At 42.0% G+C, this 20633-nt stretch overlaps 1 protein-coding gene across 3 annotated transcripts in view; it reads right to left on the minus strand.

The window, feature by feature from the left end:
* LOC117506553 (eyes absent homolog 2-like) overlaps positions 1 to 20633 on the minus strand; it is a 120819-nt gene that overhangs the window by 21428 nt on the left and 78758 nt on the right. For all 3 annotated transcript variants that reach the window (XM_034166062.1, XM_034166061.1, XM_034166060.1), the window contains exon 10: positions 10434 to 10523. In XM_034166062.1, the coding sequence (XP_034021953.1) occupies positions 10434 to 10523 (90 nt within the window). The remainder of the gene's footprint in view (positions 1 to 10433; positions 10524 to 20633) is intronic.

The raw sequence follows: 20633 nt of genomic DNA on the forward strand, positions 1-20633 counted from the left end.
CTGCACCAAAACTGGCGCAGTAGAGAACCGTTGTTTCAACTCCTTGAACGCGGCTTCGCACCGATCCGACCAGGTGAAGGGGACTTTTGGAGAGGTCAGGGCTGTCAGGGGGCTAACTACCTGACTGTAGCCCTTAATGAACCTCCTATAGAAATTAGCGAAGCCGAGGAACTGTTGCAGCTTCCTACGGCTTGTTGGTTGGGGCCAATCTCTCACCGCCGCAACCTTGGCCGGATCAGGGGCGACGGAGTTAGAGGAGATGATAAACCCCAGGAAGGACAAAGACATGCGGTGAAACTCGCACTCCTCGCCCTTCACAAACAGTCGGTTCTCTAACAACCGCTGCAGGACCTGACGTACATGCTGGACATGGGTCTCAGGATCCGGAGAAAAGATGAGAATATCGTCCAGATATACGAAGACGAATCGGTGCAGGAAGTCCCGCAAGATGTCGTTAACCAAGGCTTGGAACGTCGCGGGGGCGTTGGTGAGGCCGAACGGCATGACCAGGTACTCAAAGTGACCTAATGGGGTGTTAAATGCCGTCTTCCATTCGTCTCCCTTCCGGATCCGAACCAGGTGATACGCATTTCTAAGATCCAGCTTAGTAAAGATTTTGGCTCCATGCAGGGGGGTGAACACGGAATCTAACAATGGCAACGGGTATCGGTTGCGAACCGTAATCTCATTCAGCCCCCTGTAATCAATACATGGACGAAGTCCGCCATCTTTCTTGCCCACAAAAAAGAAACCTGCCCCCATCGGGGAGGTGGAGTTCCGGATCAGCCCGGCAGCTAATGAGTCCCGGATGTAGGTCTCCATTGATTCGCGCTCAGGTCGTGAGAGGTTGTACAGCCTGCTGGATGGGAACTCAGCGCCTGGAACCAAATCAATGGCACAATCGTACGGACGGTGCGGGGGAAGGGTGAGTGCCAGATCCTTACTGAAGACGTCAGCAAGATCGTGGTACTCAACCGGCACTGCCGTCAGATTGGGAGGGACTTTGACCTCCTCCTTAGCCTGTGAACCGGGAGGAACCGAGGATCCTAAACACCCCCGATGGCAGGTTTCGCTCCACTGAACCACCACCCCAGACGGCCAATCAATCCGGGGATTGTGCTTCAACATCCATGGGATGCCCAAAATCACGCGGGAGGTAGAAGGAGTTACAAAAAACTCAATCTCCTCCCAGTGGTTTCCAGACACCACCAGAGTTACTGGTTGTGTCTTGTGTGTGAGTAAAGGGAGGAGGGTGCCATCTAGTGCCCGCACCTGCAACGGCGAAGGAAGCGCCACCAGAGGGAGCCCTACCTCCCTTGCCCATCTGCTGTCTACCAGATTCCCTTCTGACCCCGTGTCCACCAGTGCTCGGGCTTGAAGGGTTAAATCCCCGCTCAGGATTGTGACTGGGAGTCATGTGGCAATTTGTGTGTGTCTCACTTGAATGTTTTGACCCCCCCTTAGCCCAGTCTAAGGGGGGGTCGTTTTGGCCGTTTGGGGCAGTTTCTCTGTGTGTGCTCAGTTGAGCTGCAGAGAAAACACTCTCCACGGATCAGCCTCCCCATTTTGGCCCTGTGTGTTTCCCTAACAACGTCAGCAGGGGGAGCTGTTGCCCCACAAAGCGCTGCGGCTGTGGAGCGTGGGGAGGGCGGCCCCTTTTCGAACCCGGAAGGGAGAGGGGCGGCACGTATCCGGTCACGTCCTTCGCCTGGCTCCTGACGGCGTTCCTCCAACCGATTGTCTAACCGTATAACGAGATCGATAAGCCCATCTAAATCCCGCGGTTCCTCCTTAGCTACCAGCTGCTCCTTCAGAACCAACGACAGTCCGTTTATGAAGGCGGCGCGGAGCGCAACATTATTCCAGCCGGACCTCGCAGCCGCGATGCGGAAGTTGACTGCATAAGCGGCTGCGCTCTCGCGTCCCTGTCTCATTGACAGCAGCACAGTTGAAGCGGTCTCTCCTCTGTTAGGGTGATCAAACACTGTTCTGAACTCCCCCACAAACCCAGTGTATGCTGATAACAACTGTGAGTTCTGTTCCCAGAGCGCCGTAGCCCAGGCGCGTGCTTTACCCCGAAGCAGAGCAATCACATAAGCTATTTTACTAGCATCTGACGCGTACATGACGGGACGTTGTGCGAAGATGAGCGAACACTGCATAAGAAAATCCGCGCACGTCTCCACACAACCTCCGTACGGCTCAGGAGGGCTTATGTATGCTTCAGGGGATGGTGGGAGGGGTTGTTGAACCACCACTGGACCGTTTATATCCTGCACAGGGTCGGCAGGAGGACGAGCTGCAGCAGCGCCCTGAGCGCTCGCCGCCATCTGTGCGGAGAGAGCCTCCACCCTGCGGTTCAGGAGGATGTTTTGCTCAGTCATTTGATCCAACCGAGCCGTAAAGGCGGTGAGAATGTGCTGCAGCTCACCAATCACGTCTCCTGCAGACGCCTGCGCTCCCTGCTCTCCCATTGGTCGTTCAACAGCCGGGTGACGCCCCTCGGAGTCCATGACGCTGGCCGAGATATCCTGTTGGGAAAGTGTAGGAACACGGACCCACAACAGGGGGCGCAAATGAACAGACAATGGAGGAAGTCAAATAACAACACTTTACTGTTGTGAATAAGCACAACAAACACAACAGATTACAACAATAGACAAAGAAGTCAATTCACAAAATGTGTCACGTGGGCAGGTTCGAAGATAAGAGACGTCTGTCCAAAGCAGAACCGGAACCACACGATTTCCTCCGCCACCGAACCCCGGGAATACTGGAGCCGCCAAGTCCCGAACTCCCAGGTGGCCACTGCCGCCGCGTGTCGGATCTGGTACTGCTGGCGAGGAGCAAAAACAGTTAAATGTGGGTCCGTTTGCACCCAGCAACCCGTATGGCGGGAAAACCACCTCCACCTCTCGTCGGAAGAATGGCTGCTATTTAACGCACAAAAGTAACAAAGTGTTAATGTCAAAAAGACAACACAGTCGGCTGAGTACTGTACCTCCTAGGTAGAGCGATATCTCGGCAAAGAGGTGGAGATGTAGTCTTGCTGATATACCACTGCTGATCAGATGATTGGTGACAGCTGTCGTAGGCGATAAGTGACAGCTGTCACCCCGGCTGCTCCTGTGAGGCGGCAGCGCCCTCTGGTGCCTGGAGCCCGCACTCCAGACAGGGCGCCCTCTGGTGGTGGTGGGCCAGCAGTACCTCCTCTTCAGCGGCCCACACAACAAGACAGTTATGAATGCTATATTCCATTTGTGTTAATAAGCACTACACACTGTAGCTTTAAAGAAAGAAATAACAAGAGCAATTTTGAAGGTGATCTGGGTCAAAAGGTTCATCTAAATTCATTGTCCTCTTTTTGAGATGCCCTGCCTTCAGGCAGAGAGATGAGATGACCTCCATTAGATTACCTCTTTTATCAGTTGACAATAATAATAATTAAAAACTAGAGCACCGTGCTCGTAGAGTGCAAACCTCCTCCAACATTAGTTTCCAATTCCACAAATTTTTATCTTGGAAAATATTTTCAAGGTCAAAGTCCTGTTAGAAGTAACTTTTCATAAGGGCCCCTTCACACATAGTGCAAATTTAGTCGAAGTGTGCATGAAGCAGGAATCGTATGCAAAACGTGTGAATTCGTAGCTGCCGCGAATGCCTCGTACACCTGTTGGCACAATCATTTGTGCACACCAGCGGCTGAAAGACAGAGTGTGTGCTGTGAGAGCCCATCGAACCCTCTTGCATCAGGTGTCGGCCAAATTCCAGCTAACACACAGGAACATCTAACACTGCTCATTTGGCACTTAGAAAATGTGTGGCCATTCACACTATTTACACAAAAACAGTCAGCAGACAATCACTGTTGAGCTGGATGTGAAATTTGTCTAAGTGCCCCACGACTGTGGAGTTGCCGAGTGCACACGTGATGTGCTAGAGCGTTGACTCCCCCCACAACACGTGTGCCTGTGTCACACGCTCCCCCCTCTCTGCCCCCCAACAGTGTATGCGTGTGGTTCGTGTGCCTCCCCGCAGGCGAGGCGCCTCTTATATGATCACAGAGTGACAGTTTGGTCTGTGCACTGAACGGACGGGGCATGGTAGCTGTAGACAACTCAGAGCTCCTGGAAATCAGAGCTGCAGAACACGCACTGTGTTTTGACAGACATACACCTGTGTGCGCTTGCTGTCCTCACATCGAAATACATAAAAAACAAATATCGCTTCTGCGACGGGCTGGAGAGTGCACACATTGACAGGCTGTTCCAGCTGGACTGGACCGCCAGTTCATGTGGACATGCAGCAGGAGATCTGAATGTCACATCTGTCTGACAGTGAGCAGCATGCCGCAGGACCATATGACAGACCAACAGTACAACAAATACACCATTTTCCGTCACATATCAGCAGAAATACACAGCACCAAATGCTGTTTGGTCAGTTATCACAGCACTTTTTTTTAGAAAATACTTGGTCATTTATCACAGCACTTTTTTTTCTTTTATCTGCTTGTTGATTTTAACCATTTCATGCTCCTGTTATGAGTTAGTGCAGTGGCAAAGTTTCTATCTGGTAATCAGAGTGTGTGGGTTCAAATCCTGAGTGGCTTTTTTTTTATTTAACCAGGGTTATTTAGCCGCAAAGTTCTGTATTGCATCCCCTTTTATGTATTATTTATATCAACCCAGTGATATTCACTAATTATACAGATGCTTTTGATTTTATTTTCCTCCACAACAGCAGCGTGATGTCGTGCAGCTCCTCCCACAGTGTGCAGCAGCTCACACTGTCTTCCTGCTCAAAAGACACCTTCGCGTGCACAAACCATTGCACCGGGATGGTGCACGCCTGACCGTCTGCGCGATGTTTCATGGTGCGCTAATTCAAACTGTTTTGTGCATTTCGCCTTAATTCGACCAAATTTGCACTATGTGTGAAGGGGCCCTAAGGTAAAATATAATACAAAAATTAGAGCTCAAAATGGCCTTTCAATGTTAAAATCAAATATCAAAAATCAAATAATATAATCAAATGTCAAAAATCAAATAAACCTGCAATGCAGATCAAACTTAATCTTTTCACTGAGAGTGCCAGTTTGCACCTCATTGTCCCAAATGAGAGTGATTGAGGCACTTTTGATTGAAATATAATGCAAAATGTGCATCGAATGGGCTTTTCAGTATTAAATTCAAATGTCCACAAAATCCACAGTCTGGATCAGATCCAGATCAATCTTTGTCAGGTGATAGTGAGCGCCAGTCTGCACCTCACTTTCAATTATGTGAGTGATTGGGGCATGTTTGATTAAGCTATAATGTAAAATATACATTAAATAGGGTTTTCAATGTTAAATTTAAATGGCCACAAAATCTGTAATCTGGATCAGATGCAGATCAAACTTTGTCAGTCAATAAAGGAATCCGTCCTACATAACACTCTCAAATATGAAAGAGGTTTGATCTTTATTGACACAGTTATGAATTTCTGAACATTCCTTCACTGTTAAAGATAGGGATTTTTCCACTTCTCTGGTATTTTTCCTGACTTTGCCCTTTGACCTATGACCTTGACTATGTAATCAGGATATGAATCTTCAGTAAAATTTCATAACGATATATGAAAAATTGTGGGATCAAGGCTGTTCACAAGTAAACAAACAGACAAACAAACAAACAGGGGCAAAAACATAACCTCCTCCAACTTCAGTGTTAGAGGTAAAAAACTAAAAAGCTCCTCATCTTATATCCAATTTGATACTGCGATTTCTGTGATTCAAACCAGATTTCACTTGAGACCATTTTACCATCGGTTTAAAACCAGGTTAAAAACTAAGACACTACATGGTTTCCAGCAGTTTGAAACACATCTGCAGCATTTTTCAAACAGCTGGAACCAGTTAATCCACTGCAAACGAGACCTAACAACTAACCAACCTCAAATCAAGGAGAAATCCTCACAAACTAAACTCATTCAAAATGAAGCAGCGTCATTTCATTTTAATTCATAATTTAGATTGGAGAGGCGGTAGAGGAGTGGAATGGTGACAGTGACGTGCTCGTGTCAGCTTTGACAGAACTGGAAATTCTGACGTGGATTAACGCGGTTGTCACAGCTGCCTGAAATAATTATGTGGAATTCGCCAGGCGTTACAACAATGACAGCAACAACAACACTCACAGCTGCCGATGTTGCTGCCGACACGGCACGGACGAGATAATTGTACCTCAGCCTGATGCCTGAGAGGTTTACCGAATCCTGACAACAAAAGAGGGCAGCAAACCGGCTCTGCAAATGGCTTTGTTGGCTCTTTTCCCTCTTGCTCCTCATCTGTTCCTCCTCCCATTTGACTAATTTTCGCCCGACACACACGTATAATTACAGCACAAAGTGGACTTGTTCTCTCCCTCCCTGCCCACCCCCTCTAATCGTTTTCTTTGTCAGAACAAGGCAGAAGAATGTTGGATGAGAAACACATGCATTGTTCTGTCAGTAGCAGCTCATAAAAGCACACTTTAACGTCCACAAGGAGTTTACTTTGGGGAGTCATCACTTTTTGAGGTTGTACATGTTAACATGGTTGCAGCAGAGTACGAAAGCTAAGAGCAGGACTTTAACAACCTCTCCTTTGAATATTTTCACAGCACCATTGTTCCAAGAAAGGAAATCATTTGGAAAATGTTAAAGAATTCACACATGATAAGACAGAAAAAACATGCCAGATAGAAAAACAACATTTTAATGTCAGTTTTGTAGTCAAAAGTATGACATCTTTTATGTGTCGGCTGTTTTGCAGCCTGTTTGGAAAATTAAAATTCCAGAATTACTGCAAAAAAGTGAAAAGCTTGCAGAGGGTGCGCTAATATCTGACATTTATTTCAAGCAAGCTGAAACTTCCCATGTTGGAATATGAAGCCAACGCGGAAGTGCCAAATTTTTTCAGTTCCTTGAATGCCCACTTGAGGCTGGCACCAAAAGCGAGACAATCGACATAGAAGCCCATGTTGAAATGTCCAGCTTTACTACATAAGTAAACGTGGTTACAGCCTGGAACAAAAAAGCCAAAAGCGCACTTTAACGTCCATTTGGAGTTTACTTTGGGGAGTCATCACTTTTTGAGGCTGTACATGTTAAAATGTTTGCAGCAGAGTATGAAAGCCAAGAGCAGGAGTTTAACAACCTCTCCTTTGAATATTTTCACAGCACCGTCATTCCAAGAAAGGAAATTGTTTGGAAAATGTTAAAGAATTCACACATGATAAGACACAAATACATGCCAGATAGAAAAACAACATTTTAATGTCAACTTTGTAGTCAAAAGTATGACATCTGTTATGTATCGGCTGTTTTCCAGCCTGTTTGGAAAATTCAAATTCCAGAATTACTGCAAAAAAAGTGAAAAGCTTGCAGAGGCTGCGATAATATCTGACATTTATTTCAAGCAAGCCAAACCCTCCCATGTTGGAATATGAAGCCAACGTGGAAGTGCCAAATTTTTTCAACACCTCTAATCGCATCTGGAATCACAGAGGACTGTTTCATCTGGACCCTTTTTTCCCTCTCTCTTGCTTCATGAGGTGGAGAACGTATTTGGAACAGCTTAAAAGGTAATTATTTGTAATGTTTTAATAGCTTGGTAAAACAGTTGCATGTTCATTCCTTCTATATAAGCAGCTGTAAAACTATGTTTATGATAGATTTAACATCTTGTTAATGGATCAGATGAGCTATGCTGTGTGTGCGCACTGACAAAATGACTTGTGCTCAAGACGAGCATTTATGCAAAACGCCATCTTGCAAAAGAGTGATTTTGCAGCCAATAACAGACAAACACAAAGTTAAAAGTTGGATCACAATGTCAAAATGACTGTGTGTTTAAAGCCGCGGAAGAAATAAAGCCAGCGAGAGGAAGCACAGAGGAGACTGTCTGGTGCATTTAATGACTTTGGAACACAGGTGAACAGCATCCTGGCATATGGCGAACACTGGCAGACTGTACAGGAGCGTCTTATTTTGGATCAGTGTTGCCACAGTTACTTTGAAAAGTAATCCAATTACTGATTACTCCTTGAAAAAGTAACTTGTTACTTTACTGATTACTCAATTGTAAAAGTAACTAAGTTAGATTACAAGTTACTTTTTTAGTTACTTTCCCCAGCTGCCGACAACAACCCTCTGCCACCTCAACATGACAATGATACCTGTTTTGTCAAAACTCACTTTATAGTCACCCTTTCTTAACTTCAATGAAAATAAATACTTGATTTTTAAAAAGTAAAATAAAGACCTCTTTCTTGACCTCATATTTAACTGTTGACAGCACTGTAACAGTAAAACTTGCAATTTCTAACCTACATTGTTTATACATGTAACTATTAAATTCTTTCTAACATTTTCTAACATTTAAATTCTCTCTAAACATTTTACTTGTCGAAATTATTATTATTATTATTATTATTATAAGTAGTATTAGTAGTTGTAGTAAAAAAAGGCTTCAAAACTGGACCTGTAATCTAGGGGTGTTGTCACATCCCTGCCCCATGCCCCCATTCCATCTGGATTCGCCCCTGCTTTGGAGGGAAGAAAAAAAGCATAAAAATGTCTTTAAAGCTCAGTGCAGGTGTGCTGTTGTCACCGTGCTTTAAGAGGAGGGCGAGTTGTAGCTGCTGCAGAAAACCGCGGATGAAGAGCTCACAGCTCACTTAAAGTGGGCAGTTCAGTCGAACCCCGACACCCTGCCCACAGACCAAGTTTAATGCTGCTGTCGACCCACAATGCAAAAATAATAGTAACGCACAGTGACTTGGAGAAGTAACTTTAATCTGATTACTGATTTTGACGCATTAGATTGTTCGTTACTAAAAAAAGTGGTGGCATCACTGTTTTGGACTGCATTTAAAGTGTGACAACATCTTCAAATAGTCGCTGACACACCCACATGTGGCTCATTATTCATGGCCTATTATTCGGTGGGACCGAGGCCTTACATATATAATAAGAGGCACTTGAACTGCTTAATGTCACACCATCTATTAGGCTCCTGAGAATATTAAAATTATTTATTTATTGAGGATTTATTTCATTCATTTAAAAGAAAAAACAGAAAAGCAAAAGCAAAATTAACAAAACATTACAAACCATTGAATGAAAAGGAGCAGTTTGGAAGAACAAGTCTTATATGTTCTGCCCCTTTTTTACAATACAATCTTGCAAAGCATTATCAGTCGACATCATTGCATTTCTATGACTTTGTCACATGCCACCGACTTCTTTCCTAATTTTAACCATTATTTAAAAGACTACATCCCTAATAGATTACATTTTAAACTTCAAACATTTTAAACATTATTAACAGATTACATTTTTGGCTTTGTCACAGCCCACTGACTTATTTCAAAGTTTCATATTTACGAAATACATCAAGTTTAATACGTTTTTTTAAATAATTTAAGCGACCTTGATTCTTTGATTTCTTTGTTGAGGTTGTTCCATAATTTTACACCATTCACTGCAATACTCCTTTCCTTTATCTTGGTTCTGAATCTTGGTTTTTTAAAGACTTCTATGCCCTTCAAATTATAACTACTTACTCTTTTTTCAAACATATTTTGAATGTTTATTGGTAAGGTATTGTTATTCGCTTGGTACATTATTTGTAGTCATTTCAAATCAACTAAATCATGAAATTTAAGTACCCTATACTTAATAAACAATGGATTAGATGGATCTCTAAATCGACTGTTGCCAATCACTTTTAAAGCTCTTTTCTGCAAAATAAATAAAGGTTGTGTATAAGTTGTACACAGTAAGTCAAATATGGAACAATCAATGAATTGTACAATGTTAATAATCCATAACTATTTAATGAATATTTAACTTTATGCAAAACAGCAATGGCTTTTGCTATCTTTCCTTTTATGTAATTTATGTGTGACTTCCATGTAAAATCTTCATCAATCATAACTCCTAAAAATTTTGTTTCTTTAAAAATAGATGTAGCGCTTAAAAAAACAAATCACAATACCCTAAGTAGTAAATACATCTGCATCATTGTATCAGTTTTAACAAAATATATCAATTCTGAATATGAAGTGTCATGCTGCATATTTTGAGACATGGTTCAAAAATTAGCGCTGTAGAATATTTCTATGTCATGCTGTTGTGTCATAACACCAATACATTCTTAATACACCGTCTGTGGCATTCTAAACTTACGGCTGTTAGGAAAAAACAAATCGTCTTCATTATTTTACAAATATATTCATCAAATGATCCTAAAATGTAAGCAGCCCATCTACTCCCCAGGGGGTACTTACAGGGTAAATATTACCTGTGTAACATGTATTGCTATTGAGTTATTGTTGACACAATAGTGTGTCCACACACAAGCACAACAACATAATATCAGGTAAATTAAGTACATGAGCACTCACTTCCAAGTCATTGAAGAAGAGCCTTGAATCAGCCAGATTGAAGATCATCTCCTCCATCCACAGACCCAGGGACACTGCCTTCGAAGAGTCCTAACACGGATACACAGAAAGATCAGAAAATTAATACCTTGCTTTGAAAGCTATGTGCTTGCATTTCTGGATATTTAATGCCATATCCATTAGATGTTCAGTATTTTGCTTCAGAACATTTCAGGATTAGCTGGGGATGAATTTTCCAACCCTCTGGTTATCAGACAGGCCTGCTACACCACTGAAGCCACAGTAAGAGAAGACGCAATGACCCTGAAACCAAAAAGCAAGGACTAAACTTTGGCTCTACCCCAAAGGTTAATAAGATTTAGATACAAGCTGGGATTGAAACAGTGTGTCACCCACCCTTGAGAAAAATAGCAAATTTTTTTTTTTTTTTTTTTTTTTTTTTTACAAAATGTGAAAATAAAATAAAAAAGGTTTAAATATTGTTGATTAGTGGCAACAGTTCTGTCACTCTTATGTTGTGCCTTTTATTTTTGTCCTGTAAACACCATTAAAAATAATGTTTTTTTTGTATGAATTCTTGATAGACATCGACAACCAACCAAGTCTGCAAAAAAAACAAAAAAAACAACACACATCCAGTAAAACAATAACACAAAAAATAGACAATTAAAAAGATGAACTTGAATGTTCAAATTAATTAAAAAGATGTAGTGTAAACTCAAGGTTTTAAGAAAATGTTCTACTTGCTTAAATATTTCAAGTTTGTGTAACATAGTATTGCTTTTTGAGTAAATTGAACTCAGAATTGTTGTTTGACTAGAACTAATTGGATATAAAGTAAGAAAACGTCACAGCATAACTTAAGCACAACTTAAAAGAATTAAGTAATTAGATATAAAACTAGGACTGCAAGCAGTCACATACGGGCCCTCGTTCCGTGCGACCGCCTACACAGGCCAGTGCGTCCCCTTGTGACCAGATGTGGGCATGTGCGTACAGGGGCAACCACTCATCACACAGTTCAAATTTCAAGCAAATCACACAATGCATGAAGGAGTTATGACATGTTGATGGTTCTTCCACTAGGGGGCGCGCAGAGCACAAACAGAGGGGCCAGGTGTGTTCAGGGGCCAACCGTCATCACACATATGAAGTTTCAATTCAGTCAGGTAATGCATGAAGGAGTTGTGACATGTTGATGGGTCACCCAGTAGGGGGCGCTCTGAGCACAAATAGAGGGGTCAGGTGTGTACGGGGCAGACAATAATCACACAGTTCAAGTTTCAAGCAAATCAGTCAATGCACGAAGGAGTTATGAGAAGTTGATGGTTCATCCACTAGGGGTCACTCAGTGCACAAACAGAGGGGCCAGGTGTGTTAAGGGTCTAACCCTCGTTACACATGTAAAGTTTCAAGTCAATCAGGTAAGGCATGAAGGAGTTATGACGAGTTGATGGTTCATCCACTAGGAGGTGCTGGGTTGACTGAGTGAACACTTTAGCAGGGGCTGTGGTCAAGTAGTTAGTGCACTTGGGTTTGGTGTAGAAGGTTCCCGGTTCAAAACCCACCCCTGCCACATTTCTCCATGTAATGTGGAGTTGCGTCAGGAAGTGCATCCGGCGTAAAACTTGTGCCAAATCAACATGCAAGATCCACCTTGGATCTGCTGTGGTGACCCCGAGTGAAAAACAAGGGAGCACCTGAAGGGACTTACTTTTACTTAATGAACACTTTAATTCTAATTATGAGGTACAAGTAGCAAATAATCAAAAGTTTAAGTTCAGGGAACAACTGACTTTTAAGTTTATGAACTCAAAAGTTTTATGGCAATTGATTGCCTCAGTATTTTTGAGTTCTGCTAGTTTACAGTGTGCAGGGGCATGGACCAAAAAAACATGTTGAATGCTGTTTCTGAATGCTCTATTCATCAACAAGTGACTCAGCTAAATTTGTACCAGACCATGATTCAGCAAGGTTGATTACCTTTTTAATTTCGTGTCATCATAACTTCGTAGTATCACATTCAAGATTGTAAAATACAAGTTCAAATTACTAAAAAACAAAACAGGTTCTGTGGTTGCATTTTGTAGAAAAATATGCACCAAAATGCAGGAAACGGCACCTAAAAATTCAAACTTTTCTAGGGTGTGGAGTGGGGGGGGGGGGGGGGGGGGCATACTGCAAATCCATGCCACCACCTCTACCCCTTTTACAAAATCCTGGCTCTGCCCCTGAAATGTTTGTAGATTTAAGTGCAGTGAATGCATGTTGGAAATAAATTCTAATAAGTTCTGGCCTGTGCAACACAATAAAACCTATAAATGTGGCCTGAAAGCTGCAGTTTCAAGTCAGTAAATCAGTATGAATGAGCTGTCTCACCACCTCAGGTCAGAAACTCTTACTGATCACTTAAAACAATTTAAAATATTTTGCTCATGTTGAGGATGGATGTTGTAACATGTTTATTTGAGAATAATCAGTTTAATGTGATTATTAAATGTAATTATTCTCATCATAATTTTTTTTTGTTGTTGTTTCCTTGTCAGTGGAGCCGCCTGCTTGTCTCCTCCAACATTTTTCTCTTTGGTTTATCTGCAAACTCATCAACTTGACTGACACAAACTGGTTTCAGGGAGGGGCAAGTGTGAATATCTGTCAATCAAAATCTCTGATGATTGTTATCTTTGCCATATGTTTTTTCTTGATTTTCTGACTGTTGGTTGTATTTTAATAATGTCTGTTTGATCCTGTTTCATGAACTTCTGCTGACACTTGCGTCAGATTCACTCTAATAATTAGGAACACCTTCCTGGTACCAGGGAATGTCTATATGTGATTTTTGAAATGGTAACTTGATTTATTTATTTTTTCTTTCCCAGGAGACAGCATATAATTATAAACTAGCGCGTTGCCTGTGGGGATGCACAGGCTCTAGATTGTGTAGTGTTTATAAAATAGCTAGGTAACATTTTTTCAAGGGTGGTAATAAAGTACGCAAATTTTTTACAATGAGTTGGAATGGTGTGTGAGTCCAGAATGTAATGATCAACATCCATTGTTCACTGTTGTTAGGTAATATCCTTAATTTCTCCAAACATATTAGTCCTGTCAATGTTCCATTTTGGCAGCATTCATCCTTGACCCAAAATACATAAACATATAAAACGACAAATGTCAACTCTTCCCAGTTTGTCCGTCATCAAACGTAGGTAGATTGCACACACGCATACATATACACCGACATCACTTTGTTTGTAATATATAGGTCATTTACTGCCCTCTGCTAGAATGGCGTGCGAGTCTAGAATGTAATTATCAACATCCATTGTTCACCGTTGTTAGCTAGTATCCATAGTTTCTCCAAAAATATTACTCCTGTCAACGTTCCATTTTGGCGGCGTTCATCCTTGCCCCAGAATATATAAGCATACCAAACGGCAAATATCAGCTCTCCCCAGTTTGTCCATGACTGAAGATATACACACACACAAGCACGCACGCATGTACACAGAGGCCACTTAGCTTTCAATATATGGATGATTTACCGCCGCCTGCTGGAATGGCATGTGAGTCCAGAATTTAATTATCAACACCCATTGTTCACTGTTGTTAACTAATATCCATAGTTTCTCCAAAAATATTAGTCCTGTCAAGGTTCCCTTTTGGCGGCGTTCATCATTGACCCAACATACATATGCATACCAAATGGCAAATGTCAGCTCTCCCCAGTTTGTCCATGATCAAAGTTATACACACATGCACACACTGATACACATACAGTACATGGAGGCCACTTGGCTTTTAATATACAGATGTTATTGGGCAGGATGGTGGCCAAGCACTTAGTGCGCTTGCTTCCAAAGCAGAAAGTTCCTGGTTCAAGACCACCACTATACATGTCTCCATGTAAAGTGCAGTTGCACCAGAAAGGCCACCTGGCATAAAAATTGTGCCAGATCAACATGCAGATACACATCAGACCTGCTGAGATGATCTCAAGGGGAAAGCCGAAAGAACTCTTTCTAAAGCAGCAATACTCATTCTCTCTGATATTTGACCAAGCAAAAAATCAGAACAACAAAAACAACAGCATGGCCATGAGCTTGAATAGGATCCCAATTTATTCGAAGATTCTTAAAATGACCAATCTGAAAAGGGTGATGAGAAGGTTTTCAGACAATAGAGAATGAACATTGTTCTCTATAATTTGACCAGGCACAAAGTAGGTCAAACCAGCATCATGGCCATGAGCGTTAATATTATACAAATTTATTACGAGATACTTAAACATACGAGATATAAAGAGGATAGCGCTTTAAAAAAATACTCGCCTTTTGTGACCTTCACCTTCAAAAGTATCAAGAGATGCTGAAACATGACATATTTGATAAATGCCAACTTGATGACTTTTGGAAGTTATGCTAACAACATTCTTTGTGACCTTGCACCAAGCAAAAGAAGCAGACATTACAAAATTGGAACTTGATTTATTTTTTTAAGAAGACAGTACTAATGTTATTCATGATGACTTTCTACTACCTAAGAAACCAGTCAAAAAGAGCAGCATGACCTTGAGTCTCAACAAGAGTCTGACTGTTATTTTTAATGAAAAATTATTAAATACATCAAAAATGTAAACATTTTTAAATACAACCCCAATTCCAATGAAGTTGGGACGTTGTGTAAAATGTAAATAAAAACAGAATACATCCATCCATCCATCCATTTTCTTCCGCTTTATCCGGAGTCGGGTCGCGGGGGCAGCAGCTCAAGCAAAGCCGCCCAGACCTCCCGAAACAGAATACAATGAAAACAGAAAACAGAATACAATGATTTGCAAATCCTCTTCAACCTATATTCAATTGAATACACCACAAAGACAAGATATTTAATGTTCAAACTGATAAACTGTTTTTTAGCAAATATTTGCTCATTTTGAAATGGATGCCTGCAACATGTTTCAAAAAAAGCTGGTGTTACATCACCTCTCCTTCTAACAACACTCAATAAGCATTTGGGAACTGAGGACACTAATTCTTGAAGCTTTGTAGGTGGAATTCTTTCCCATTCTTGCTTGATGTATGACTTCAGTTGTTCAGCAGTCCAGGGTCTCGGTTGTCGTATTTTGTGCTTCATAATGTGCAACACATTTTCAATGGGCGACAGGTCTGGACTGCAGGCAGGCCAGTTTAGTACCCGCATTCTTTTACTACAAAGCCACACTGTTGTAACACGTACAGAATGTGGCTTGGCATTGTCTTGCTGAAATAACCAGGGATGTCCCTGAAAAAGACATTGCTTGGATGGCAGCATGTGTTGCTCCAAAACCTGGATGTACCTTTCTGCATTGATGGTGCCATCACAGATGTGTAAGTTGCCCATGTCATGGGCACTAACACATCCCCATACCATCACAGATGCTGGATTTTGAACTTTGCGCTGGTAACAATCTGGATGGTCTTTTTCCTCTTTTGTCCGGAGGACACGACGTCCATGATTTCCAAAAACAATTTGAAACATAGACTCATCAGACCACAGCACACGTTTCCACTTTGCGTCTGTCTGTTTCAAATGAGCTTGGACCCAGTGAAGGCGGCGGCGTTTCTGTATGTTGTTGATGTATGGCCTTCACTTTGCTTGGTAGAGTTTTAGCCTGCACTTGTAGATGTAGCGACGAACTGTGTTAACTGACAATGGTTTTCTGAAGTGTTCCTGAGCCCACGCGGTAAGATCCTTTACACAAGGTGTCGGGTTTTAATGTAGTGCCGCCTGAGGGATCGAAGGTCATGGGCATTCAATGTTGGTTTTTGGCCTTGCTGCTTACGTGTAGAAACTTCCACAGATTCTCTGAAACTTCTGATTATATTATGGACTGTAGATGATGGAATCCCTAAATTTCTTGCAATTGAACATTGAGAAACATTGTTCTTAAACTGTTGGACTATTTTTTCGTGCAGTTGTTCACAAAATGGTGATCATCACCCCATCTTTGCTTGTGAACAGCTGAGCCTTTTGGGGATGCTACTTTTATACCCAATCATGACATTCACCTGTTTCAAATTAGGTGTTCTTTGAGCATTCATCAACGTTCCCAGTCTTTTGTTGCCCCGTCCCAGCTTTTTTGAAATGTGTTGCAGGCATCCATTTCAAGATGAGCAAATATTTGTACAAAAACAACAAAGTCTCTCAGTTTGAACATTAAATACACTCAACAAAAATATAAACGCAACACTTTTGGTTTTGCTCCCATTTTGTATGAGATGAACTCAAAGATCTAAAATTTTTTCCACATACACAATATCACCATTTCCCTCAAATATTGTTCACAAACCAGTCTAAATCTGTGATAGTGAGCACTTCTCCTTTGCTGAGATAATCCATCCCACCTCACAGGTGTGCCATATCAAGATGCTGATTAGACACCATGATTAGTGCACAGGTGTGCCTTAGACTGTCCACAATAAAAGGCCACTCTGAAAGGTGCAGTTTTGTTTTATTGGGGGGGATACCAGTCAGTATCTGGTGTGACCACCATTTGCCTCATGCAGTGCAACACATCTCCTTTGCATCATCCGTGAAAAGAATACCTCTCCAACGTGCCAAACACCAGCGAATGTGAGCATTTGCCCACTCAAGTCGGTTACGTCGACGAACTGGCGTCAGGTCGAGACGCCGATGAAGACGACGAGCATGCAGATGAGCTTCCCTGAGACAGTTTCTGACAGTTTGTGCAGAAATTCTTTGGTTATGCAAACCGATTGTGTCAGCAGCTGTCCGAGTGGCTGGTCTCAGACGATCTTGGAGGTGAAAATGCTGGATGTGGAGGTCCTGGGCTGGTGTGGTTACACGTGGTCTGCGGTTATGAGGCTGGTTGGATGTACTGCCAAATTCTCTGAAACACCTTTGGAGACGGCTTATGGTAGAGACATGAACATTCAATAAACGAGCAACAGCTCTGGTTGACATTCCTGCTGTCAGCATGCCAATTGCACGCTCCCTCAAATCTTGCAACATCTGTGGCGTTGTGCTGTGTGATAAAACTGCACCTTTCAGAGTGGCCTTTTATTGTGGACAGTCTAAGGCACACCTGTGCACTAATCATGGTGTCTAATCAGCATCTTGATATGGCACACCTGTGAGGTGGGATGGATTATCTCAGCAAAGGAGAAGTGCTCACTATCACAAATTTAGACTGGTTTGTGAACAATATTTGAGGGAAATGGTGATATTGTGTATGTGGAAAAAGTTTTAGATCTTTGAGTTCATCTCATACAAAATGGGAGCAAAACCAAAAGTGTTGCGTTTATATTTTTGTTGAGTATATCTTGTCTTTGTGGTGTATTCAATTGAATATAAGTTGGAGATGATTTTCAAATCATTGTATTCTGTTTTTAAATTACATTTTACACAACATCCCAACTTCATTGGAATTGGCATTGTACATTAGGTTGCTGTTAAAGCTCAAGGCATTCTAATGTATTTGGTCTAGTTTTAGCTTGGTCAAAGTTCACAAAGAACAATGTTAGCGCTCAAGCTTATGAATTTTTTTTAATTAATCTACTCATTTGAAGGTCAGGTAAGGTCTGAGAGCATGCACTTTGGCCATGTGTTGCTCCATCCACATTTGTCTTTGGTCCTAGATGACAACCACCTAAGCAGAGGACCAGTCTATTGCCACCTTTGGAAAGCTGGGATCTACAGTGCATCTGGAAAGTATTCACAGAGCTTCTTTTATTTTGTTATAGCCTTATTACAATATGGAGTAAATTCATTTTTTCCCTCAACATTCTACTCACAACACCCCATAATAATAACATGAAAAAGTTTCTTTTTTTTTGCAAATTCATTAAAAATAAAAAAAAACTAAGAAATCATGTGTACATAAATATTCACACCCTTTGCTTAGCACTTTGTTGTTGCACCTTTGGCAGCAATTACAGCCTCAAGTCTTCTTGAATATGATGCCACAAGTTTGGTGCACCTATCTTTGGGCCAGTTTCCCATTCCTCTTTGCAGCACCTCTCAAGCTCCATCGGGTTGGATGGGGAGTGTCAGTGCACAGCCATTTTCAGATCTTTCCAGAGATGTTCAGTCGGATTCAGGTCTGGGCTCTGGCTGGACCACTCAAAGGCTTTCACAGAGTTGTCCTGAAGCCACTCCTTTGATATCTTGGCTGTGTTCTTAGGGTCACTGTCCTGCTGAAAGATGAACCATCGCCCCAGTCTGAGGTCAAGAGCGCTCTCCAGGTTTTCATCCAGGATGTCTCTGTACATTGCTGCATTCATCTTTCCCTCAATCCTGACTAGTCTCCCAGTTCCTGCTGCTGAAAAACATCCCCACAGCATGATGCTGCCACCACCATGCTTCACTATAGGGATGGTGCCTGGTCTGGCTAAGGTCCTTCTCCCCAGTCGCTCAGTTTAGACGGGTGGCCAGTTCTAGGAAAGAGTCGTGGTGAATCCAAACGTCTTCCATTTACTGATGATGGAGGCCACTGTGTTCATTGGGATGTTCAAAGCAGCAGAAATGTTTCTGTATCCTTCCCCAGATTTGTCCCTTGAGACAATCCTGTATCTGAGGTCTACAGACAATTCCTTTGACTTCATGCTTGGTTTGTGCTCTGACATGCACTGTCAACTGTGGGACCTTGTATGTAGACAGGTGTGTGTCTTTCTAAATCATGTCCAATCCACTGAATTTACCGCAGGTGGTCTCAAATTAAGCTGTCGAAACATCTCAAGGATTATCAGTGGAAACAGGATGTACCTGAGCTCAATTTTGAGCTGCATGGCAAAGTCTGTGAATACTCATGTCCATGTGATTTCTTTAGTTTTCTTTCTTTTAAATACATTTGCACATATATATGTGTGTGTGTGTACAAAACTTTTTTCACATTGTCATTATAGGGTAGAACTTTGAGGAAAAAAAATGAATTTCATCCATTTTTGAATAAGGCTGTAACATAACAATATGTAGAAACAGTGAAGTGTTGTGAATACTTTCTGGATGCACTGTAATGGCATCATTTTTATGAGAAACTAATGGAGCCATGAGATGATGCAAAATGGATGGGAGAACAATCCATGGATAGTACCAAAAATGCACGCTTAGTGAAGTCACACATGCAATGGGACAAATAATGAATGTTTCTTGACATAGAATCCACCAATCAAATCTCAAGGATCTATTCAGGTGTCATATCGTCACCTTCCTAAAATAATGGCCTAAGTCATGTTTTCATGTTTTTGAGAAAACACAAAGGAAAACATACAAGCTTCAGTGGCTGAGTAGAAGCAGTCTTGTTGAAAAGTCACATACATAAGTCACACTGTTAGATAGACCATTATACAACTGGGGTGGAATTGCGTGATCATCTCAACTGAAGATTTAAGCGATTTTACCACAGGTGGCCAGCATCATAGGGAGATCATTTAGGGAAAAAAAAATCACTTTTGGGAAAAAGATGACTTAGGCCATTATTTTAGGAAGGTGACGATATGATATAGAATGTTGAACTCTAATGTCACATGGCGACGTTGTAATATCATGACATCACATTTGTCCATGTGACTACAGTTGACACAATCGCTCTAATCCAGTAATGAACTGCAGTTTGCATTCCGACTCTGCGGTCAGTTCAGCTATAGAGCAGCCTTGCTTCATTCCCCTTTGCTCAGCATTGGTTTTCACCTCTTTTTCTATTGCTCGGTGTCTTCTCAAGGTTAGTGTTCGAGGCCAAAAAGCTTCTCTCATCTGTCTCATGTGAAAAGTAAACAAATATCCAGCCAAGTTTAGAATCACGCCGACTTCACTCGTGCTTGTTAATAAGCAAATTATAAATCATCATCAGCACATAGCTATCAATAATCCGCTGGCAGTCTGGCTGACAAACCGCGTGGGCGTGCAGTCGTTCCGAGTACAAAAGCAGGTGTGCGTCTGCATGTTTTGATGGCAGCGTTGGCTCGACTTTGGCAGCGAGACATGAGAAACACGGAGGCTTCAGCCAGAGGTGAGAGTTTGATTAGTGCATCTGAAATGACAGGCAGACCAAACTCCCCGAGCTAAACCTGTTCCAAATGCTAGAAACGGGCTTGGCGACGCAAGTCAGCTACATAATGGACCTAAAAAAAAGTGTGAAACAAATGGTAAGGCGGAGGGAAAACGGCTCACTGGGAGGACACAAAAGAGAGATGTGAATGG

Source organism: Thalassophryne amazonica, chromosome 3, assembly GCF_902500255.1.
Source record: "Thalassophryne amazonica chromosome 3, fThaAma1.1, whole genome shotgun sequence".
Classification (NCBI taxonomy): Eukaryota; Metazoa; Chordata; class Actinopteri; order Batrachoidiformes; family Batrachoididae; genus Thalassophryne; species Thalassophryne amazonica.